At 40.3% G+C, this 25,765-nt stretch overlaps 1 protein-coding gene across 2 annotated transcripts in view; it reads left to right on the forward strand.

Moving 5' to 3' along the window:
• The first annotated feature begins 2,153 nt into the window (after positions 1–2,153).
• TERF1 (telomeric repeat binding factor 1) overlaps positions 2,154–25,765 on the forward strand; it is a 43,205-nt gene continuing 19,593 nt past the window's right edge. Inside the window, exons 1-6 of one of the 2 annotated variants that reach the window (XM_027561173.1) lie at positions 2,154–2,507; positions 9,570–9,665; positions 16,273–16,394; positions 20,780–20,866; positions 24,253–24,402; positions 25,299–25,411. In XM_027561173.1, the coding sequence (XP_027416974.1) occupies positions 2,201–2,507; positions 9,570–9,665; positions 16,273–16,394; positions 20,780–20,866; positions 24,253–24,402; positions 25,299–25,411 (875 nt within the window). In that variant the 5' untranslated portion in view covers positions 2,154–2,200. The remainder of the gene's footprint in view (positions 2,508–9,569; positions 9,666–16,272; positions 16,395–20,779; positions 20,867–24,252; positions 24,403–25,298; positions 25,412–25,765) is intronic. The other variant, XM_027561174.1, reaches the window with a different exon arrangement.

Below are 25,765 nucleotides of genomic sequence, written 5' to 3' on the forward strand. Positions count from 1 at the left end.
TGGGTATACTGGAGTCTGAAGGAACAATTCCTTCTGACTCACTACTCTTTTTCTGAGTAGCACAAATGTCCTGCTTTTCCAGCTAATGTTACTGAGCCCTTACCTAGTACCTGGTTTCCTTTTAACGTCTTTACATTTATCAATTCCTTTAATCTTTCCAAGGAGGCTGTAATGATGGTATTACTAGTATACCAGTAAACAGAGAGAAAACCGAGGCATAGTTAATCCAAGGTCACACAGCTAATAGGTATATATGGTAAGGGAATCCCAACCTAGGTATTCTTTTTTTTTTTTAAACATATTTATTTATTTAGCTGTGCCAGGTCTAGGTGTGCCAGTGATAAAGAACCAGCCTGCCAATGCAGGAGACATAAGAGACATGGGTTCAATTCCTGGATCAGGAAGATCCCCCAGAGAAGGAAATGACAACCCACTCCAGTATTCTTGCCTGGAGAATCCCATGGACAGAAGAACTTAGGAGGCTATGGTCCATAGGGTCACAAAAAGTTGGACACAATTGAAGTGACTTAACACACACAAACGTGCCAGGTCTTAGCTGCAGTGGGCAGGATCTTCAATGATCATTGTGCCAGGGTTCCAACCAGGTCCCCTGCATTAGCAGCACAGAGTCTTAGCCACTGCATCACCAGGAAAGTCCCCAACTTAGGCATTCTTAAGGGCTGCAATATAGTCCTTTGATGACTCAACATTTCAGCCTTAAGGCAATAATAAATGTGAAAAATTAAAATATAAAGGGTTTGACAACACTGGATATGTTATAAACAGGGTTTTAAAGGAAGCTTTTTATTCGATTATAACTCACATACTGAAAAGTGCATATATCATGTTCCATGAATGTTCATAAAGTGACCACTGATGCAACTGTCACCTACATAGAAAAATAGAACATAACCAGGCTCCTCTCCCCTCAGTCCCCTCTTGTGCTCCAAGGTAAGTTTGAAAATTCAAAATAAGTATTCACTTATTGTTGTGAATACAGGAAGCCACGGGGCTTCCCTGGTGGCTCAGACAGTAAAGACTCTGCCTGCAATGTGGGAGACCTGGGTTGGATCCTGGGGTTGGGAAGATACCCTAGAGAAGGGAATGGCAACCCACTCCAGTATTCTTTCCTGGAGAATCCCATAGACAGAGGACTCTGGGAGGCTACAGTCCACAGGGTTGCAAAGAGTCAGAGGCTACTAACACTTTCACTTTTCTGTTGTACAAGCTGAATTTTAATCATCTATTTCAGGTCCTGACTGAAATTCTTTTCCATAATAACCTACTCTTTCTAGAGCAATAATTTCAAAATTTGGTCCCCAAACTGGCAGCCTTAGTATCACTCACCTGCGAACAAAGGACTTGCAGATTCAAGGATCCCAATCCAAACCTACAGGACAAAAATTATAGGTGTGATGCCCAACAAGCCTCGGGACTGATTCTGGCGCTCCTTAAGATTGGAAAAGCACGAATCTGTCTGTTGAAAGAGTTTTGCTTCCTGATTGCATATTAACTGTTAAGAGTACACTAGGATTTAAAGTCTTATGCTCGAAAAATAGTGACATTTTAATTATCTATCTCTTTTGAAGCACAAACGGGTAAAATGTTTTTCCATTTTAACTGGAAAAGTTAAAAATGTTTTTTCTAGTTAAAACACCTCCCCCACCTGGAGGTTGGGGAACTATTCTATTCTTGTGCTAAAATGCAACATCCTCTAGAACAATACGGTTAGTTAAAATGGAAAGGACCCCGATGCTGGGAAAGACTAAAGGCAGACTGACAACAGAGGACGAGACAGTTGGATGGCATCGCTGACTCAACAGACATGAGTTTGAGCAAGCTCCGAGAGATGGTAAAGGACAGGGAAGCCGGGGGTGCTGCAATCCATGGGGTCGCAAAGAGTCGGACACGACTGAGCCACTGAACAAAACCACCTCCAGTCCTCTCCGGGTCTAGCCTGAACTCGTCTACTTTACCAACAAAGCGGCGCTGCAGGGTGGCGGGTGAATTCAACATGCAGAGGCTGGAGCAGGTCTCGGCCAATCCGAAGCCAGGCTCGAGCCGCTCGCCCATCCCGGCGGTGTGTGATTGGTGTTTTCTCTCAGGCGGAAGAGGCCTCCCGCCGTAGGCTCGCCCCGTGCGGCGCGAGCCAGTAGTCGCTCTGCGCCGGAAAGGCCAGAAGCTGCGCGAGCTGTTTAACATGGCGGAGGATACCGCCTCTGCGGCTCAGAGCCCGCGAGGGCGTGCGGACGGGGAGGATGCAGGTTCCCCGGGGGAGCGGGTGGCGGACACGGTGACAGATGATCAGGAGCAGTTTGAATGCCAAGAACTGCTCGACTGCCAGGTACAGCCGGGGGTCCCTGAGGAGGAGGAGGAAGCGGGCCTGATGGCTGAGGCAGAGGCGGTAGCTGCCGGCTGGATGCTCGATTTCCTCTGCGTTTCGCTTTGCCGGGCTTTCCGTGACGGCCGCTCCGACGACTTCCATCGCACTCGCGACAGCGCCGAGGGTGAGTGCTGGGCGCGCCCGGGCCGGGAGCGGGAACCGCGGTGGGCGACTGAGGCCTGGTTTGCAGCGCTGTACCTCAGGGGTCGGGGATCTGGCTGCTTGCTGAGGGCCCCGGGCTCGAAGTCAATCGTTGGTTCGAATCCCGCCTCCGCCTCTCATGGGCTCCTCAGTTTTTCTCAGATTCATAAATTTTACTAGTTGGTAAAATGAGAATAACCCGTTGAGTTGATAAAAGGATTCAGTTCAGTTCAGTCCCTCAGTCGTGTCCGACTCTGCGACCCCATGAATGGCAGCATGCCAGGCCTCCCTGTCCATCAGCAACTCCGGAGTTCACTCAAACTCATGTCCATCGAGTCAGTGATGCCATCCAGCCATCTCATCCTCTGTCGTCCCTTTCTCCTGCCCCCAATCCCTCCCAGCATCAGAGTCTTTTCCAATGAGTCAACTCTTGGCTTGAGGTGGCCAAAGTACTGGAGTTTCAGCTTTAGCATCATTCCTTCCAAAGAAATCCCAGGGCTGATCTCCTTCAGAATGGACTGGTTGGATCTCCTTGCAGTCCAAGGGACTCTCAAGAGTCTTCTCCAACACCACAGTTCAAAAGCATCAATTCTTCGGCGCTCAGCTTTCTTCACAGTCCAACTCTCACATCCATACATGACCACTGGAAAAACCATAACCTTGACTAAAGGGATCTTTGTTGACAAAGTAATATCTCTGCTTTTCAATATGCTGTCTAGGTTGGTCATAACTTTCCTTCAAGGAGTAAGCGTCTTTTAATTTCATGGCTGCAGTCACCATCTGCAGTGATTTTGGAGCTCCAAAAAATAAAGTCGGACACTGTTTCCACTGTTTCCCCATCTATTTCCCATGAAGTGATGGGACCAGATGCCATGATCTTCATTTTCTGAATGTTGAGCTTTATGCCAACTTTTCACTCTCCTCTTTCACTTTCATCAAGAGGCTTTTGAGTTCCTCTTCACTTTCTGCCATAAGGGTGGTGTCATCTGCATATCTGAGGTTATTGATATTTCTCCTGGGTGCTTGCATTTCTTGCTTTTTTCTGAGGTACTCCTGTAAAAGGTTTTTTTTTCTTTTAGCAAGTCACTGAGACCTTGTTTTGTATTACTCTATGAGCTGTTTAAACCTCATTGACCCTGTGTGTGTGAAAGTCGCTCAGTCGTGTCTGACTCTTTGCGACCCCATTGTCTATACAGTTCATGAAATTCTCCAGGCCAGAATACTGGAGTGGGTAGCCTTTCCCTTTTCCAGGGGATCTTCCCAACCCAGGGATCGAACCTAGGTCTCCCGCATTGCCGGCGGATACTTTACCAGCTGAGCCACAAGGGAAGCCCTCATTGAGCCTGCTGCTCAGTATAGGCTTCACAATGAAAGTAACTGACAATGAAGTCTACCACCTATGCAAGAAAGCCTGTGAATGATGGGCAAAGATATTGATGCCTACAGAAGGCTAGCTGGCTTTTTAAATGATAACTGAAAGATACTCTGGTATTAATATTTATTGGAGTTGGCTCTCAGCTTATTGCAGCGGACCACAACCCCAAGATAGAATTTAATAGAAAATTAAATATTTCAGAAAACCATGTTGACACATTTTAGCTTCACAGTTATCCCATGAGTGAGGTGAGTAAAATCTCAGTTTATGGAGGAGTGATCTAAACAACCTAAAGCATTGATAGGTTAAGAGGGTTGGTCCAGACATCTGCCTTATCTTCCAGTCCAACAACCTTTCCCCTATGTCACAGATAACACTAGAGACAGGGTTCAGTTCAGTTCAGTTGCTCAGTGGTGTCTGACTCTTTGCAGCCCACCAGGCTCCTCTGTCCTTCACTGTCTTCTGGAGTTTGTTCACTCATGTCCATTGAGTCAGGATGCTATCCAACCATCTCATCCTCTTTCATCCCCTTCTCCTGCCTTCAATCTTTCCCAGCATCAGTCTTTTCCAGTGAGTCAGTTCTTCTCATCAGTTGGCCAAAGTTTTGGAGCTTCAGCTTCAACATCAGTCCTTCCAGTGCATTCAGGTATTGGTTTCCAATACCATTTTCCATAGAAATGGCCTGATTCCAGGACAGGGACAGGAAATATACAACTTGAACCTGGAGCATCTTGTGACAAAAGTAGGGCAGTACTAAAATCAAAACAAAACCCCCAAAGAAACAAAGCTCCACAGTTATGGCAGCACAAAGGGGCATAGGAGCCAACTGCAAGAGTTCCCAATAGCCCTGGCAGACATAAGCAAGAAAATGAAAATACGGTTGACCCTTAAACAACACAGATTTGAACTGCACCTGTCTGCTTACAAGCCAGTTTTTTTTTCTCAGTAGTAAATACTGCACTACTACACAATCTGGTTGGTTAAACCATGCATTCAGAGGATCGACACTGGAATTTTCAACTGCTTGGAGGGTCAGTGTCTCTAACCCCCTCATTGTTAAAGGGTCAACTGAGTTTTGGATTATAACCCAAATTACTTTAAAACATCCATAAAGTCCACACTGATGTAAATAAATGCTGGGATAAATAAAGTGGGAGAAGAGACAGATGTCCAATGCAGAAGAATTCCAGGTAATTCATGTTTCTACTCTGTTCTCAAGGAGGTGGAGTGTAAGTCCGCACTCCTAAAATGTGGGCTATATAGAGCACAGTATAGAAAGGGGAAGAAAGTAGAGAAAACTGACAAATACTGCCTCACCCAGGTACTCAAGGTCAGCATCAACAGTGATAGTTGGTAGCATGTACACTTGATATAATGTGATGAAAGTGGTACTCTGCCACTGTGATCTTCCTCTCCAAACCCCATAACCCTAGTCTAGTCATGAGAAAAATATCAGACAAATCCTAATAGAGAGATGCAGTTTACAAAATACCTCAAAACCCCCAAGGTCGTCAAAACCAAGGAAAGACTGAGAAACTGTTATAACCAGGAGATGCCCAAAGTGACATGATGACTAAATGTAACGTGGTACTCTTTGACTGTGTGGATCTCAACAAACTGTGGAAAATTCTAAAAGAGATGGGAATACCAGACCACCTGACCTGCCTCCTAAGAAATCTGTATGCAGGTCAAGAAGCAACAGTTAGAACCAGACATGGAACAACAGACTGGTTCCAAATCAGGAAAGGAATACATCAAGGAGGTATATTGTCACCCTGCTTATTTAACTTATATGCAGAGTACACCATGAGAAATGCTGGACTGGATGAAGCACAAGCTGGAGTCAAGATTGCCAGGAGAAATATCAATAAAGATATGCAGATGACACCACCCTTATGGCACAAAGCAAAGAAGAACTAAAGAGCCTCTTAATGAAAGTGAAAGAGGAGAGTAAAAAAGTTGGCTCAAAACTCAACATTCAGAAAACTAAGATCATGGCATCTGGTCCCATCACTTCATGGCAAATAGATGGGGAAACAATGAAAACAGTGAGAGACTATTTTGGGGGGCTCCAAAATCATTGCAGATGGTGACTGCAGCCATGAAGTTAAACGATGCTTGCTCCTTGGAAGAAAAGCTATGACCAGCCTAGACAGCATATTAAAAAGCAGAGACATTACTTTGCCAACAAAGGTCCGTCTAGTCAAAGCTATGGTATGAGTAGTTATGTATGGATGTGAGAGTTGGACTGTGACAAAAGCTGAGTACCGAAGAATTGATGCTTTTGAACTGTGATGTTGGAGAAGACTCTTGAGAGTCTCTTGGACACAAGGAGATCCAACCAGTCCATCCTAAAGGAAATCAGTCCTGAATATTCATTGGAATGACTGATGCTGAAGCTGAAACTCCAATACTTTGACCACCTGATGTGAAGAATTGACTCATTTGAAAAAACCCTGATTCTGGGAAAGACTGAAGGTGGGAGGAGAAGGGAACGACAGATGATAAGATGGTTGGATGGCATCACCGACTCAGTGGGCATGAGTTTGAGTAAACTCCGGGAGTTGGTAACAGACAGGGAGGCCTGGCGTGCTGTAGTCCATGTGGTCGCAAAGAGCTGGACACAACTCAGTGACTGAACTGAACTGAACCCTGGATGGGAACCTGCAGCAGAAAACGGATATTAAGTAAAAACTAAAGAAATCTGAGTAAAGGTGGACTTTAGATAATAATGTATCGATATTGGTTAATTAATGTAACAATGCTAATGTAAGATGCTAATAACAGGGTAAACTGGATGGAGAGTATTATATGGGACCTCTCTACTATCTTGGGGCTTCCCAGGTGGCACTAGTGGTAAAGAACCCATCTGCCAGTGCAGGAGATGTAAGAGACACGGGTTTGATCCCTGGGCGGGAAGATCCCCTGGAGGAGGACATGGCAACCCACTCCAGTATTCTTGTCTGGAGAAGCTCATGGACAGAGGAGCCTGGTGGGCTACAATCCATGGGGCACAAAGAGTTGCACATGACTGAAGCAACCTTGCATGCACCACTCTATTATCTTCCCAACATTCTGTAAATTTAAAAGCATTCTAAAAAAAAAAGTCATTTAAACAAAAAACAAAGACCTTTTAAGGTTCTCGCCCAAGACCCAAGGAATAATCTAGGTCACCTCCATTATTTTAAGGTTCAGTTCAGTTCAGTCGTTAAGTCGTGTCCGACTCTTTGCAACCCCATGAATCGCAGCACGCCAGGCCTCCCTGTCCATCACCAACTCCTGGAGTTCACTCAGACTCACGTCCATCCAGTCAGTGATGCCATCCAGCCATCTCATCCTCTGTCGTCCCCTTCTCCTCCTGCCCCCAATCCCGCCCAGCATCAGAGTCTTTTCCAATGAGTCAACTCTTCGCCTGAGGTGGCCAAAGTACTGGAGTTTCAGCTTTAGCATCATTGCTTCCAAAGAAATCCCAGGGCTGATCTCCTTCAGAATGGACTGGCTGGATCTCCTTGCAGTCCAAGGGACTCTTCAAGAGTCTTCTCCAACACCACAGTTCAAAAGCATCAATTCTTCGGTGCTCAGCTTTCTTCACAGTCCAACTCTCAAAGGCACCAAAATCCAGAAAGAGTAAACTCTTTTCCAAGTTGCATCGCTGAATCAATGACAGATACACAAACTGTGAAGTTAACATTGTCTCTGTATGCCATTTTTGACTGACAGGCTCCATTTTATCTCTTATAGAATTACATTTACTATACTTTTCAAGAATGTAAACATATGCAACTCTAGATGCTTACTAGAAATTCTTAGCTTTTTCATTCAAATTCAGAATTGTTCTCCCACCTCACTTGTGTCAGATAATGCCTTTTCCAGACTGATACTCCTAACTTGTCTCCATCGGGGGAGGCAGTGTAGGATTGTGATTAAGAGCTTGGGCTCCATCGTTAGTTGTCTGTGGTTTTTTGTTTGTTTTTGTGAGTGTGTATGTCTGTGTTTTTGGCTGCACAGCTTGTGGGATCTTAGTTCCCTGATTCCCTGACCAGGGGTGGAATTTGTGCCCCTTGCAGTGGAAGCACAGAGTCCTAACCACTGGACCACCAGGGAATCCTTGTAAATTGTCTGAGTTTGATTCCTGGCTCTGCTTATTTAACATCACAAGCCTTGAAGCAGGGACTTGATACCACCAGTTTCCACATCTGTAAAATGGTAGTGATAATGGCGTCTACCTCATAGAGCTGTTCAGAGAAGCAGATGAACTGGTATTTGTAAAGCAAGGTTTCTCCCGCTCAGCATGTTGACATTTTGTACCACATAATTCTTTATTCTGTGTGTGCTTGAGGGTGAAGAGGGGACAGGGTGGAGGTCACTGGTGCGTTGTAGGATCCCCGACCTCAACCGGTAGGTGCAGTAGCAGCCCCCTCCCACTCAATCAGAATGTCTCAATGTGACAATCAGAAATGTCTCTGGACATTGCAAAGTGTCCCTTAGGGGACAGAGTCACAACACCCCCAGTTGAAAACCACTGCTCGGGGCTTAAAGTAGGTGCCTGGTATTTTAGTAATTGCTTAAATATAGTTGTTATTGTTGTTGGCCATTAGATCCTCTGGTGTCTTTCTGTCAGTAGTATTTGATTACAGGTATGGAAAAAACAGATAGCTGGCTTCAACTTGAGTAGATTTTCATTGTTTTGTTTTATGCCTAATAGATACAAAGAGCAATTCTTCTCTAGAATAGATTGGGCTTTTCTTCTGTTTTGCTCCTATACCATACTTCCCTTTATGACATTAAAATTTTAGTTAGTCACCTGCCTACATTTTTGTTTAATTTGTGTCTTTTCAGACTAAGACCTTCCTAGGGGGCTGTCTATCGTTCAGTCATGAGTCCCTACCATTGGCCAACAGTAGATATTCTGTAAATATTGAATAAGTTGTGTTTAAATTTTATATAAGTTTTGTTCTCTTTTTGAATCCTGTTGTTTTATGACTATATTTGGTACAGATAATCTCCAGTATAGCGTAAGGCTATGGCATATTAAAATTGAGGAAATCAATGAAAATAAATATTTGTTTCATCTGCTTAGCAGCTGCAGGACTAGTTAATTTAATCTTTGTCTTTCATTGTACATAGTAAACTCACTGAAAACCAGGATTATGGTTTACTCATCATTGTAGGTACTCATTACCTAGCATAACACTGGGTGGGTGTTCACATATTGGGGAGGTTAATATAAATACATGTTTTAGAATAAAGTTTTGTAAACTAAAGAGACTCTCATTCAACTGAAACCTTGAGAGTAATATATTTCCTATTACGTTAGGCATCTTAAGGTAGAAAATAAGTTTCCATCTAATGATTTGCATATTTTACAGTTTGGATCTAAATCTCCCTTTTCATTAGTACAGAGTGGTACCTGTGAAAGTACGTAGTTTTAAAGATTTATTATTCTGTGTATGAAACATCAGTTTTATTTTGAAGGTAAAGTGTTCATTGTTACTCACTTTTGTTCTGATTTCTTAAAAATTGGGAATAAAGCATACAGTTCTAAATTTATGATAATCTTTGGGTGACGTTCGTTAATTTATTGCTCAGCAAACCACACAGAGGTACTGCAGGGCCAAGTTTGGAGTTTTGTTTTAATGTTTTAATAAAATTTACTTTATTCACTTTCAGCTATTATTCATGGACTGTCCAGTCTAACAGCTTATCAACTGAGAACTATATACGTATGTCAATTTTTGACAAGAATTGAAGCTGGAAAAACCCTTGGTAAGTATGTTTTTATCTTATATGGAACATATTTCAGTCTATGTCTGAAGGTGTGATGATGAGAAGAAAGAGATGCTGCTGCTGCTGCTAAGTTGCTTGCGTTGTGTCCGACTCTGTGCGACCCCAGAGACGGCAGCCCACCAGGCTTCTCTGTCCCTGGGATTCTCCAGGCAGGAACACTGGAGTGGGTTGCCATTGCCTTCTCCAATGTGTGAAAGTGAGGTCGCCTAGTCGACTCTTAGCGACCCCATAGACTGCAGGCCTACCAGGCTCCTCCATCCATGGGATTTTCCAGGCAAGAGTACTGGCAGTGGGTTTCCATTGCCTTCTCCAGAAAGAGATGGGAGCTATCGGGGTTTTTTTGAGAGTTTTCCCACTTGTATTTGGCCTGTACATCTATACACAAGCATATTTAAAGCTAGTAAAGGAAATATCCCTATCTTTTTGGAGCAACAATTCTCAAATTTTTGCTTACTTCAGAATAATTAGCGAACTTGTTAAGAAACAGAATGATGTAGCTCCTTCCCCATTATGAATTTCTGATTTGGTAGGATGAATTACATTTCCAATAAGTTCCCAGATGATTCTGATGCTGCTGGTAGGAAACCATGCTCCATATACTCTGTTTTAAAGATAACATTCAGTTCATTTCAGTTCAATCACTCAGTCATGTCTGACTCTTTGCAACCCCATGGACAGCAGCAGACCAGGCTTCCCTGTCCATTGCCAACTCCCGGAGCTTGCTCAAACTCATGTCCATTGAGTTGGTGATGCCATCCAACCATCTCATCCTTTGTCTTCCCCTTCTCCTCCTTTTCCTTCAGTCTTTCAACATCAGGGCCTTTTCCAGTGAGTCAGTTCTTCCCAATCAGGTAGCCAAAGTATTGGAGTTTTTCAGCTTCAGCATCAGTCCTTCTAATGAATATTCAGGGTTGATTTCCTTTAGGATGGACTGGTTTAATCTCCTTGTGTCCGAGGGACTCTCAAGAGTCTTCTCCAACACCACAGTTCAAAAGCATCAATTCTTTGGTGCTCAGCTTTCTTTGTAGTCCAACTCACGTCCATACATGACTACTGGAAAAACCATAGCTTTGACTAGACGGACAAGAGGCTCTTTAGTTCTTTGCTCTCTGCCATAAGAGTGTTGTCATCTGCATATCTGAGGTTATTGATATTTCTCCCAGAAATCTTGATTCCAGCTCGTGCTTCATCCAGCCCAGCCTTTCTCATGATGTACTCTGCATATAAGTTAAATAAGCAGAGTGACAATATACAGCCTTGACGTACTCCTTTTCCTATTTGGAACCAATCTGTTGTTCCATGTCCAGTTCTAACTGTTGCTTCTTGACCTGCATACAGTTTTTCAGGAGGCAGGTCAGGCTGTCTGGTATTCCCATCTCTTGCAAAATTTTCCATAGTTGTATCACACAGTCAAAGGCTTTGGTGTAGTCCATAAAGCAGAAGTAGATGTTTTTCTGAGCTCTCTTGCTTTTTTGATGATCCAGCTGGTGTTGGCAATTTGATCTCTGGTTCCTTTGCCTATTCTAAATCCAGCTTGAACATCTGGAAGTTCATGGTTCATGTACTGTTGAAGCCTAGCTTGGAGAATTTTGAGCATCACTTTGCTAGCGAGTGAGATGAGTACAGTTGTGCGATAGTTTGAGCATTCTTTGGCATTGCCTTTCTTTGAGATTGGAATGAAAACTGACCTTTTCCAGTCCTTTGGCCACTGCTGAGTTTTCCAAATTCACTGCCATATGGAGTGCAGCACTTTCACAGCATCATCTTTTAGGATTTGAAATAGCTCAGCTGGAATTCCATCACCTCCACTGCCTTTGTTTGTAGTGATGCTTCCTAAGGCCCACTTGACTTCACATTCCAGGATGTCTGGCTCTAGGTGAGTGATCACACCATTGTAGTTATCTGGGTCATGAAGATCTTCTTTGTATAGTTCTTCTGTGTATTCTTGTCACCTCTTCTTAATATCTTCTGCTTCTGTTAGGTCTGTACTGTTTCTATCTTTAATTGTGCCCATCTTTGCATGAAATGTTCCCTTGGTATCTCTAATTTTTCTTGAAGAGATCTCTAGTCTTTCCCATTCTGTTGTTTTCCTCCATTTCTTTGCATTGATCATGTAGGAAGGCTTTCTTATCTCTCTTTGCTATTCTTTGGAATCCTGCGTTCAAATGGGTATATCTTTCCTTTTCTTCTTTGCCTTTCGCTTCTCTTCTTTTCTCAACTATTTGTAAGGCCTCCTCAAACAACCATTTTGCCTTTTTGCATTTCTTTTTCTTGGGGATGGTTTTGATCACTGCCTCCTGTACAGTTGCATGAACCTCTGTTCTTCAGGCACTCCATTTATCAGATAGAATTCACTTGAATCTATTTGTCACTTCCACTGTATAATCGTAAGGGATTTGATTTAGGTCATACCTGAATGGTCTAGTGGTTTTCCCTACCTTCAATTTAAGTCTGAATTTTGTAATAAGGAGTTGAGTGCATAATCACTCAGTTAGACTATGGTAACTTTTTAGTGTCTCTTACTACTGTCGTTATTGGCAACAAGCATATTTGAAGCCTCTTATTTGATTTTGGACTTCCCTGGTGGCTCAGATGGTAAATCGTCTGTCTACAATGCAGGAAACCTAGGTTCAATCCCTGGGTTGGGAAGATCCCCTGGAGAAGGAAACGGCAATCCAGTCCAGGACTATTGCCTGGAAAATCCCATGGACAGAGGAGCCTGGTAGGCTACAGCCCATGGAGTTGCAAAGAGTTGGACACGACTGAGCATTTGATTTTGACTTCAGCACTTTAATAAGGTAATATGATTTAAGCTATAATATCTCTTTCCTTTGTCTTCATAGATTATTTTGGACTGTAATGACCAAGCCTGGTTCGATTTATCACTAATGGTTAATATTTACAGCATGGTCATTTAAAGGATCTTCTGATGCAGATAATTGCATATTTATATTGGGGTTTGCAATTTACAAAAGGCTTTCCCAACAGTCTCTAGTGGTAGACAGTATTACATGAAGCTGTTTACTTATGAACATGTTGTGTTACAGGAGATCCCAGCCTGTTAGTACCACTTTCAGGACTCTCACTAATCCAGTTCTGGCTTGTGTAGCGTCAGAATGACTGTGCTGTAAATATTAGCCATTACTGATAAACTGAGCCAGGCTTGGCCATTATAATCTAAAATAAACTATGAGGACAAGAGAAAGAGATATTATAGTTTAAATCATATTCCCTTATTGAATAAGTGCTGAAATCAAGCTCAACAAGAGGTTACAAATATGATAGTTGCTAGTAATGTGTGGCAGTAGTAAGAGTCACCACACAGTTACCATAGTCTAAACGACTAATGTCTTTAAGATATCAAAAAAGGGTCAAAAAATTTCCTATTTTGTGTGTGACTCCATGGTTTAATCTTGAAGTTCCCCAGAGCGCGTCTTAGATATAATAGGCCGGGGTTAGTGAACAAGAATCAGTATATTTCAAATAAGTCAGGCAGCATTTAAAATTTCATTTTAATTTATATTGGATTTTCAGCTATATATAACCCTTTTGCTTATTTTTTTAGTGGTTGTTGTATAGCAGCACTGCCTAATAGAAATATAAAGTAGGCCATGTGCATGCAAGTTAAGTCGACTCAGTCATGTCTGACTCTTTGCAACCCTATGAACTGTAGCCCGCCAGGTTCCTCTGTCCATGGGATTATCCAGGCAAGAATACTAGAGTGGGTTGCCATGCCCTTCTCCAAGGGTTCTTTCCCACCTTGGGGTCAAACCGGAGTCTCTTACATCTCCTGCATTGGCAGGTTGGTTCTTTTACCACTAGTGCCACCTGGAAAGCCCAAAGTATGCCTCATATATAATCAAAACTTTTCTAATAGCTATATTAAGTAAAGTAGAAATAGGTAGAATTTTAACAATGTCTTATTTAACCCAGTATTTCTAAAATATACGTCAATGTATGATTGATATAAAACGAGATATTTTACCACCTTTATTTTATTTAATTTTTTTGCAGTACGTCTTTGAAATCTGGTTTGTATTTCATAGTCAAAGTACATCTCAATTTGGATTAACAATGCTTTAACTGTCCAGTAATTACATATAGCTAATGGCTGCCTTCGGAGAAGGCGATGGCACCCTACTCCAGTACTCTTGCCTGGAAAATCCCATGGATGGAGGAGTCTGGTAGGCTGCAGTCCATGGGGTCGCTAAGAGTCGGACACAATTGAGTGACTTCACTTTCACTCTTCACTTTCATGCATTGGAGAAGGAAATGGCAACCCACTCCAGTGTTCTTGCCTGGAGAATCCCAGGGACGGGGGAGCCTGGTGGGCTGCCGTCTATGGGATCTCACAGAGTCGGGCATGACTGAAGTGACTTAGCAGCAGCAGCAGCAGCAGTGGCTGCCTTATTAACTTTATAGTCACCTGCTCCACCTGGTTTTAAAATATGGCAAATGTCTTAAAGGGGAAACTTTTGTTTATGGCAGGCTCCACCCTCTCATGGGACTTTATCTTAAGATCTGTACAACTGAAAGTTTTCCGTACTTTTCCACCCCAGCTTCCTGCACTGCCCCAGAACTCAGCAAAAGCTTTGTGGGGAAATGCTAGCCATGTGTTTTCAGTTCTTCTAGTTTTCCAGTCCACCGTGCTAGCCCCAAGGAAACCACCAGAAGCTCTTCTTTCTCTTACCCCAGTAAAGCCTCCCTGCCTGGAGCACACTGGATCTTCAGCCTTTTCAGCAAAGTAGCCCAGGGAGGAAAAGAGCTGTGAATCATCTGCTCACCTGAGAAGGAATCTCTTTCTAGGATGTATTCCACCTAGTTCTCAGAGCTTGCACAGCTGTCTCCTGTCTTCAACAACATGATTCTGCAGTTTGTCCCCATTTTTTTTTTCTGGTGATGGTGAGAGTGTTGCCCTGGTGCATTCACTTTCATGCATCCTACCTGAAAGTGAAAGTCTACACTGTAAAGTTTTTTTATCATTTTTCTTTTTGATTTATTGATTTCTAATTGAGGCCTAATTGCTTTACAATGTTGTGTTGGTTTTTGCCATGCAACAACGTGAATCAGCCATGGGGATACAAGTCTCCTCCATCTTGGACCTCCCCTCCCACCTCCCACCCTATCCCACCCCTCTAGGTTGTCACATAGCACCAGACTGAGCTCTCTGCACTATATAGCAACTTCTCATTATCTTATCTGTTTTATACATGGCACTGTGTATATTTCAGTGCTGCTCTCAGTTTGTCCCACCCTCTCCTTCCCCTGCTGTGTCCATATCTCTATATCTGAGTCTCTATTCCTGCCCTTCAGTACCATTGTTGTAGATTGTATATATATGTGTTAATATACAATACTTGTTTTTCTACACTGTAAAGTCTTTTAAGTTAAGATCTAACATACATACAGTTTTTCTGTATGTCACATTTATAAGAAGGAAGGTAGATTAGCAAGAAGGGTTGGATAATGTCAATCAAGAAAGACTTCTTAGGAAAGATGAGTATTGAAATGAGCTGTAATATATACTGAGTGAATAGATTAGTGCACACGTGGTGAAGGTTCAGAATTTCGAAATGAGAAGTTTGTGTGTAATTTGTCAAGTTATCAGCCACAGTGAGTGTTTCATGAGGATAACCTGATCAAAATTCTGTTTTAAGAAAGTTTAACAGCAGTACAAATATTATCTCATTAAATATTCACATAGTATTTACAATTGTGGCATTTTATAGGTGAGAAAACTGAGACTTAGAGAGGTGAAATAGCTTTTCAGCACCCCAAAGATGATAAATGATAGAGTCTGGAATAAACTCTGAAGTTTTTAAAACCACTGTATAATATATTGCAACAGATACGGTGATGAGAAACAGGAGTAAAACAGTGACTCCTTAGATTTTTAAGCCTTGATAATTGGAAGAATGTTGGTAGAGAGATAACCTGAATGCCTGTTTCAAATATCCACAAAATATATAATAAGGATTTCAATTAGTATATGCTAAGATCAGATTTCTATTTGAGGTTTGTTACACTGCAGTTAGACTTATAAACCATTTAAGAATTCTGTTACTGTGATACCTTATGTAAAGGTACCTTATGTTTTTTTCAGCTCTTAAAATCGATGCATATGTATACATACTGGCTGCTCTGGGTCTTTGTTGTGGTGCACAGGCTTCTCTTGTTGCGGTGTGTGGGCTTTCTCTAGTTTCAGTGCGGGCCCAATACCTGTGGTGTGTGGGCTTAGCTGCCCCACAACACACGGGATCCCAGGTGCTAAACCAGGGATCAGACCTGAGTCCCCTGCATTGGAAGGCAGATTCTCAACTATTGAACCACCAAGAACTAGTCCCTAAATATTTTAGCACAGAAAAGCTTCAAATGTTTTATGAACTTGTCTGGCATTTTCTATTTTAAGTTGATTTTAATGAGGAAATTAATTTGAAAAATCTTTCCTAAACAAGCATATATAAGAGCAGTGCCTGGCAAATAGAATACAATCAGTCAATATTTAAAGAAAGTAATTTATAAAAAATTAACAAAGTTAAGTTCTTCATAGTTTTCTAAGGTACTTGTTTTTATTTTGGTTTAAAAGATGCACAGTTTGAAAGTGATGAACGAATTACACCCTTGGAATCAGCCCTGATGATTTGGGCTTCAATTGAAAAGGAGCATGACAAGCTTCATGAAGAAATAGAGAATTTAATTAAAATTCAGGTATGAGTATTCTTTATGTTTATAATTATTATTTTCCTAGAAAATAAAAGCATGACATTTAAAGAAACTAAGAGCTACTGTTGGACAATGAACCTTTAGTAAAATTCAATATAATTATTCTCTTTAGAAATTTGACATGAGCTCTAAGAACTGGAGTTAATGTTTGTTACCTAAGTGCATATTGCCCCCACTTTGGAAAACGGGCTTTCCAGGTGGCGTGAGTGGTAAAGAATCCACCTGCCAGTGCAGGAGATGCAAGAGACATGGGTTTGATCCCTGGGTTGGAAAGATCCCCCGGAGTAGGAAATGGTATCCCATTCCAGTGTTCTTACCTGGAAAATTCCATGGTCAGAGGAGGCTGGCGGGCTACAGTCCATCAGATCTATTTAAAGATCACTAAACCTAAAAAACCAGTGGTTTGTGCTCTCCCACTCAAGGTTATCAAATGATAGAAAATGAAATGGATTTTTGTGATTAAGAGAATGTAAAATTAAAAAGAGAGAATGTAAAATGTTAACTATATAGATACAGAGAATTTTACAAGTGGCCTTTTGAAGAGTGAGAAACTAAAGAAAGTCATCCAAAGACAGAAGGGAAAATATGTTTTGCTTACAGGCAAAGCACGTTCTCAAGATTTTCACAGTTAAACTAAAATCCAGGTGGTGTCCCATGTTCTCAAGAATTAATCATTGATCGTGTGGTGACTGTCAAGTAGAATTAAGCCTGAAGAAAATGGGCAAAAACATGACTGCTGCTTTTAAGAATTTCAACTCAGGCCAAAGGGATCTATCATTATCCCAAACTTTTGGAGGTCTAGGGGAAGCAGCCTTTGTTAAATATACTAGTATAAAGTTGAGCAGGTTACCATGAAATACATAGCAAAAATGTAATAATATATTGCTTACTATTTGAAGATATTGTTCTAAGTACTTTCATCAGTCAGTCACTTCAGTCGCTTTTTTTAACCCCATGGACTGCAGCCCACAGGCTTCCCTGTCCGTCACCAGCTCCCGGAGCGTGCTCAAACTCATGTCCGAGTCAGTGATGCCATCCAACCATCTCATCCTATGTCGTCCCTTTCCCCTCCTGCAGTCACCTTCTCCTCCTGCCATCAGTCTTTCCCAGTGTCAGGGTCTTTTCACATGAGTTAGTTCTTTGCATCAGGTGGCCAAAGTATTGGAGTTTCAGCTTTAGCATCAGTCCTTCCAATGAATATTCAAGGCTGATTTCCTTTTGGATAGACTGGTTTGATCTCCTTGCAGTCTAAGAGACTCTCAAGAGTCTCCAACACCACAATTAAAAAGCATCAATTCTTAGGCACTCAGCTGTCTTTATAAGTACTTTCATATGTAACTCTTTAATTTTCACAACTACCCTATGAAATAGATACTATAATTTTCCCCATTTTAAGAAACCAAGACCCCAAGAGGTTTGCCCAAATTTACAAGCCTATCCAGATGGTAGTGGTGGTCCTATAACCACATATGGTATCAAAAAGGCCGGTTTATACACTGCTATATTTAAAATGGATAACCACCAAGGTGCTGCTGTATAACAGATGGAACTCTGCTCAATGTTATGTGGCAGCCTGGATGGGAGGGGTGTTGGGGAAGAATGAATACATGTAAGTCTAGCTGAGTCCCTTTTCTGTTCACCTGAAACTATCACAACATTGTTTGTTAATCGGCTATCAGTTCAGTTCTGTTGCTCCAGTCGTGTCCGACTGCGACCCCATGAACTGCAGCATGCCAGACTTCCCTGTCCATCACCAACTCCCGGAGCTTGCTTAAACTCATGTCCATCGAGTCGGTGATGCCATCCAACCATCTCATCCTCTTTTGTCCCCTTCTCCTCCTTCCTTCAATCGTTCCGAGCATCAGGGTGTTTTCAGATGAGTCAGTTCTTCACATCAGATGGCCAAAGTACTGGAGCTTCAGCTTGAGCATCAGTCCTTCCAATGAATATTCAGGATTGATTTCCTTTAGGATGTACTGGTTTGATCTTGTGTCCAAGGGACTCTCAAGAGTCTTCTCCAACACCACAGTTCAAAAGCATCAATTCTTCGGCCTCAGCTTTCTTGATGGTCCACCTCTCACATCTATACATAATGACTGGAAAAACAATAGCTTTGACTAGACAGATCTTTGTTGGCAAAGTAACATCTCTGCTTTTTAATATTCTGTCTAGGTTGGTCATAGCTTTTCTTCCAAGGAGCAAGCATCTTTTAATTTCATGGCTGCAATCACCATCTACAGTGATTTTGGAGCCCAAGAAAATAAAGTCTGTTGCTGTTTCCGTTGTTTCCCCATCTGTTTGCCTTGAAGTGATGGGACCAGATGCCATGGTTTTAGTTTTTTGAATGTTGAGTTTTAAGCCAGCTTTTTCACTTTCCTCTTTCACTTTCATCACTTTCAACTAAAGAGGCTCTTTAGTTCCTCTTTGCTTTCTGCCATAAGGGTGGTGTTGTCTGCATCTGAGGTATTGATATTTTTCCCAGCAACCTTGATTCCAGCTTGTGCTTCATCCAACCCAACATTTCTCATGATGTACTCTGCATATAAGTTAAATAAGCAGGGTGACAATATATACCCTTGTCATACCCCTTTCCCAATTTGGAACCAGTCCCTTGTTCCATGTCCAGATCTAACTGTTGCTTCTTGACCTGCATACAGATTTCTCAGGAGGCAGGTCAGGTGGTCTGGTATTCCCATCTCTTGAATAATTTTCCAGTTTGTTGTGATCCACACAGTCAAAGGCTTTCTCAGAAGTAGTCAATATAACAGGAGTAGACATTTTTCTGGAATTCTATTGCTTTTTCTATGATCTAGCCAATATTGGCAATTTGATCTCTGGTTCCTCTGCCTTTTCTGAATCCAGCTTGAATATCTGGAAGTTCACGGTTCATGTACTGTTGAAGCCTAAGTTGGAAAATTTTGAGCGTTATTTTGCTAGTGTGTGAGATGAATGCAAATTGTGTGATAGTTTGAGCATTCTTTGGCATTGCCTTTCTTTGAGATTGGAATGAAAACTGACCTTTTCCAGTCTTTTGGCCACTGCTGAGTTTTCCAAATTCACTGCCATATGGAGTGCAGCACTTTCACAGCATCATCTTTTAGGATTTGAAATAGCTCAGCTGGAATTCCATCACCTCCACTGCCTTTGTTCGTAGTGATGCTTCCTAAGGCCCACTTGACTTCACATTCCAGGATGTCTGGCTCTAGGTAAGTGGTCACACCATCATGGTTATCTGGGCCATGAAGATCTTTTTCGTATAGTCCTTCTGAGTTTCCTTTCTACGTCTTCTTAATATCTTCTGCTTCTGTTAGGTCCGTACTGTTTCTGTCCTTTATTGAGCCCATCTTTGCATGAAATGTTCCCTTGGTATCTCTGATTTTCTTGAAGAGATCTCTAGTCTTTCCCATTTTGTTGTTTTCCTCTATTTCTTTGCATTGATTACGTAGGAAGGCTTTCTTATCTCTCTTTGCTGTTCTTTGGAATCCTGTGTTCAAATGGGTATATCTTTCCTTTTCTTCTTTGCCTTTGCTTCTCTTCTCTCAGCTATTTGTAAGGCCTCCTCAGACAACCATTTTGCCTTTTTGCATTTCTTTTTCTTGGGGATGGTGTTGATCACTGCCTCCTGTACAGTTGCATGAACCTCTGTTCATAGTTCTTCAGGCACTCCATTTATCAGATATAATCCACTTAAATCTATTTGTCACTTTCACTGTATAATCATAAGGGATTTGATTTAGGTCATACCTGAATGGTCTAGTGGTTTTCCCTACCTTCTTCAATTTAAGTCTGAATTTTGCAATAATGAGTTCATGATCTGAGCCACAGTCAGCTCTTGGTCTTGTTTTTGCTGACTTTACCTGAATACGAAATAGTTTTGTTTTCTTTTTTTTAATCAATTGGGGGAAATAAAAAAGGCCTGTTTATAAAATGCTTATTCAAAAGCATCTGGCTTCCTGCATTTCTATTAGTGATTTTCCTAGGCTCCTAAATGGCAAATTTTATATACCTATATATATATCTCTCTCCTAATCATCTCAAATACCATCCATCTGCCTCCTGTCTTATTTCCCTTTTGTTTAAAATTATTATTTTGGTGAGTCCTCAATATATATAATGTAGCTCTGAATTTATTAATTAAATAGAAGAGGCTAGTCAAAAATTTTCATGTCTTTTTGGACCACAGTTATTTCATCTTTGAAAAGCTATTATATATCATTTATCAAATCAGAATTGTTAAACTGTGTAAGAATATTTTAGATGAAGTAGTTTAAACCTTACCTGAGTTATTTTAATGTTAAACAGCAATTAGATATTTTAAAAAGCAATCCAAGATATGTATTTGTCTGATTTGTCTGTATTCTGATTTTTAGGCTATAGCCGTTTGCATGGAAAATGGCAATTTTAAGGAAGCAGAAGAAGTCTTTGAAAGAGTATTTGGTGACCCAAATTCTTACACGGTAATTATTTACATTAGGATTTTAGAGCTGTTTATTTGGAATAAGAAAAATTGAAAAAACATTGGGAGGGAAAAGAAATGCTTTCTCTTTTAAACAGTATAGTTTAAAAGAAAAGTCTAGTTCAATAGAAAAGTAATGCCAGTGATGGATGTGATTTTTAAATTTTCTAGTGGCCACATTAAAAAAGTAAGAAGAAACAAGTAAAGCTAATTTTTTTTAGCAATCCATGTGAAAACGCATTGGTGAGATATTTTGCACTCCCTTTTTTGGACAGTCAGCCCTCTGTATCCTGGTTTCCATATCTAGGGATTCAACCAACTGCAGATGGAAAATATTTGGGGGGAAAATTCCAAAATGTTTCAAAAAGAAAAACTTGAGTTTGCCACACTCTGGTAACTATTTACCTAGCATTTACATTGGGTTAGGTGTTATAGGTTATCTAGATATTTTTAAAGTTTACCGAAGGATGTGTGTAGGATATATGCAAATACTGCACCATTTTATATAGAAGACTTGAGCATCCTTAGATTTTGGTATCAGAGGGGAGTTCTGGGGCCAATTCCCTACCAATACTGAGCAACAGCTATACGAAGTCTTTGAAATCTGAGGTGTTTTTAGACTTTTTAGAAGTATAATTAGACTTTTACACTTAAGTCTAAATTCAGGGCTCACACATTTCAAGGACTGCATGACTAGTGGCTGCCATATTGAGCAGCACAGGTATGGAAGAATGCATTATAACTTGCCTGTTTTTCTAATGGTTTCTTAGGTGATCACTAGTCTTTCTGTGTATGTGTAATATCAAGGTCAATAGAAGTTAATTTTTAAGTATTAAAAACAAAGTGGTGTGGGAGTCAATTAAGTTTATCAAAGAAGTAAGCATAGTTTTATACAGTTTTTAGTAAACTTTTAATTGAACAGTGGCATACCTTTAGTAGAATACTTATAGCATAAGTAGATGTATTTTCACAAAAGGAGCACACTTTGTGTGATGACCTCTTAGATCAAGAAATAGAACATCACCAGCACACTCTAGTCACTGTCCTTCCCACCTTCTCAAGGGTAACCACTCTCCTAACATGTAACATCCAAGATTAGCTTTACTTATTTCTCAACTTTATATAATATAATCATATAGCAGGTTTCTGTTTGTCAGAAAGATCCACAGCATTGCTTATAACAATTGTTTGTTTATTCTCATTGCTCCATTGTAGAAATATACTACAGTTTATCCATTGTATTGTTGATGGACATTTGAGTTATTTCCAGGTTTTGGCTGTTAGATTCCTTTACATGTCTTTTGTACAACAACTATATGTGTTTCTATTGGATAATACCTAGGAATAGATTTGTTAGGTTATAAATATATGCACATATTCAGTTTTAGTAGATACGGTGAAACAGTCTTCCAAAGTAGCAATATCAGTTCTTTCAGCAGTGTGAAAGAGTTCCAGTTGCTTCACAGACAATGTCTGTGGTTTTCATTTTAGTCACTCTGGCAAGTATTTAGTCATTCTGGCAGTGAGATAGTGCTACCTTATTGGGTTTTAATTTCTGTTTCTTTGATGATTAATGAAGCTGAGTACCTTTTCACATACTGGTATGGGGGAGAGGGGAATCACTTTAATTCATCGAGAAACAGAGCTTTTAGTAAGGCTCATTCTATCTCTAATTTGCCCTTGTTCCTAGGATGTACTCCTCCAGAGATTTCAGCTGAAAACCTGATGTTAATTGGGTTCCTTGCCCTAATTTTTTTGCCTTAGCACTGTGAGGTGACTAAAAACTCACCTAAGTCAGTTTAGGTGACTAAAAACCTAGGTTTAGGTGACTAAAAACTTAGCACTGTGAGGTGACTATCCACTCTGCTTGTACTTCACAGAAGAGGAAATTTTATGGCCAGTAAACATAAAGAGAAAATGCTGACCTCACTAATACTTGTTATCAGAGCAGTACCAAGTAATATGGGCTGCCTCGTGGCTTAGCAGTAAAGAATACACCTGAAATGCAGGAGCCGCAGGAGACACAGTTCTGTCTCTGGGTCGGGAAAATCCGCTGGAGCAGGGCATGGCAACCCACTACAGTGTTCTTGCCTGGAGAATCCCATGGACAGAGGAGCCTGGTGGGCTACAGTCCACAGAGTTGCAAACAGTCAGATACAGCTGTAGCAACTTAAAACACGCACCACGCATGCACCAAGTAATATTTTGAAATAATATTTTCTACACCTCAGAGTGGCAATGATTAAAATGTCTTAGAACACCAACAGTTGGCTCAAAATGTGGAGAAATTATAGTACTGCTATACCTTCTTCTCAGGACTATAAATTGGTAATTCAGCTTCAGTGAGTATTTTAGCAAAATCAATAAGCATGCATTCCAGCAATTCCACTTCTAGATAAATACCCTAGAGTAACTGTTCTTACTTTCACTATATGCTTTTAAAGTCATGAAGCTTTACTTAAAAAATAAAAACCAAAAAAAATTCAGGCCCAACTGTGAAAATTGCTCTGAGATAGAGCTTGAGAGATAATTTTTTTTTAAGCTTTATAGCTTAATTATGCAATCAGCATTGAAAGAACTAAGAAAAATTTGTACTGTTCACAAGAAGACATGTATAAAAATGTTTAATAGAATTGTGGATTATAGAAAATAGCCTAAATACTTACACAGGCTGGAAGGAAAGATGAATAGATGATATTTTTGATCAATGGACTACTATTTAACAGTGAAAAAAGTGAAAGTGAAGTTGCCCAGTCATGTCCAACTCTGTGCAACCCCATGGACTGCAGCCTACCAGGCTCCTCCATCCATGGGATTCTCCAGGCAAGAATACTGGAGTGGGTTGCCATTTCCTTCTCCAGGGTTTAATAGTGAAAGTAACTAGTAATTCTATAAGTGTCAAATCAATGTGGGTAAATATCATAAACAGAGTTGAGCAGAATAAAGAAAGTTTCAGAAGAATACACATAGTATAACACCATTTGTATAAAGTTAAAACCGTGCTAAACAATACTATACATTGTTTATGGGTGCGTAGATATGTAGTACAAGTGTAAAGGAATGCATGGATATGCTAAGTTCTAAACTCAGGATACTGCTTACCTTGAGAAGAAGGCCAGGAAGGACAAGGAGTGCCATCAGATTATGATAATAAGACTTCAGTTAAATAGATAATGTTTTATTTCTTAAACTTGATCATAGATATTTAGGTTTATATTTATATATGTGTAAAATAAGAATTTTTTTGTCAAAAATATATAGGTGGGCATTTAAAATGGGAAATTTTGTAAAATCTTGGGTTTTGGCTTAGTGACTTTTTTCAGTTAAACAATATGACAGAATTTCTAGTATCTTATTTGTGATTTATGTTTCTTCTGTTTTCTTTAGCCTTTTAAAAGGAAATTGCTTACGATAATCTCTCAGAAAGATACATTTCATTCCTTTTTTCAACACTTCAGCTATAACCACATGATGGAGAAAATTAAGAGTTATGTGAATTGTGTCCTAAATGAAAAATCATCAACGTTTCTAATGAAGGTATGCGTATTTCAGAGAAGCTCTAAACATAGACTTACATTGTTAAAATAAAGGAGAATACTTGAAATAGAAATCCTTAAAAACTAATCAGAATTTTACTTAGTGATTTTATAGAATAGTGTGGTGAAATGTTACAGTTAGTGCATCTAAAAGAAAGTTTATTTCTGATCTATGTAGTATTTTCAACTTTTCAAAGTAAGGCTTGAGGAAATTTTTCACAATAAAAAGTTGAGGGGAAACTTAGCAAAATGAAATGAGAAATAAGTAAAAAAGAAATAGTTTTAATTTAATTAAATTTAAAAGAAAATTTTAGCATATTTTTGGGAAAAGTCAAGTTGGACTGAAGAAGGGCTACTACAGAAATTTTCTTTTTAATCACATTTTATCCTGTCCTAGCCCCAGACAGTTTTAATATGTTTTATATATATATATATATGTTTAAGTAACATATATATATATGTTTAAGTAACGTTTTATCTTAAAATTATCTATAGGGACTTCCCTGGTGATCCAGTGGCCAAGGCTCTGCGCTCCCAAAGTAGGGGGACCAGGGTTCAATCCCTGGTCAGGGAACTAGATCCCACAGGCCACAACTAAAGATCCCACATGCCTCAACTAAGACCCAGCACACTCAAAGGGGGAAAAAAATACTCTTCAGCACGTTGTGTGTATCAAGTACATTTACAAGGAAAGCCCTTCTCCATAATGCTTATAAACCAAGCAGGTGGCTGACTGTCATGTCACAGGTACTTGGGGAAACAATACACTGCCCTTTATTGGTCTGTGAAGAGATACTTTTGTTATGACTATCAAATAACTAGAAGGCTTGATTTAATGCTATTTGTTTTTAATGGCTTATTGCATTCCTTCCTCTCCCACATCCCCATTTTTTTAAGGCAGCAGCAAAAGTAGTGGAAACTAAAAGAGCAAGAACAACATATTCTGAAGATAAACCTAATGGTAAAGATGTTGAATTGGCAACTGAAACTAATTTGGATACAGGAAAAAGGTTTGTAAATTCATTAGTACATTTTTGTCTTATGAATGTAATATCTATGTAAAAGTGATGGTAGTGAGCTGTTGTTAACAAAAATAATTTTTGAGCAGTAGGTGTATTGCCTTACTGATGACTAACATTTGTATATTTGGAAGTACTGTAGAGTTACATCATGGCTTATGCAAATTCTGTTGCAAATGCTAAGCAAGAGTAGAGAGAAAACAGTACTGTGTAGATAGTGTGATATCATTTACTGGGAATGATGAACATGAGCTCCAGAACAATATTGAGGCTGGAAGCCTGAATCATCTGTGTCCCTTAGTTCTCAAATCCTGCATGCCCTCATGTGACTGTGGCACTGAGGGT

Source organism: Bos indicus x Bos taurus, chromosome 14, assembly GCF_003369695.1.
Source record: "Bos indicus x Bos taurus breed Angus x Brahman F1 hybrid chromosome 14, Bos_hybrid_MaternalHap_v2.0, whole genome shotgun sequence".
NCBI lineage: Eukaryota > Metazoa > Chordata > Mammalia > Artiodactyla > Bovidae > Bos > Bos indicus x Bos taurus.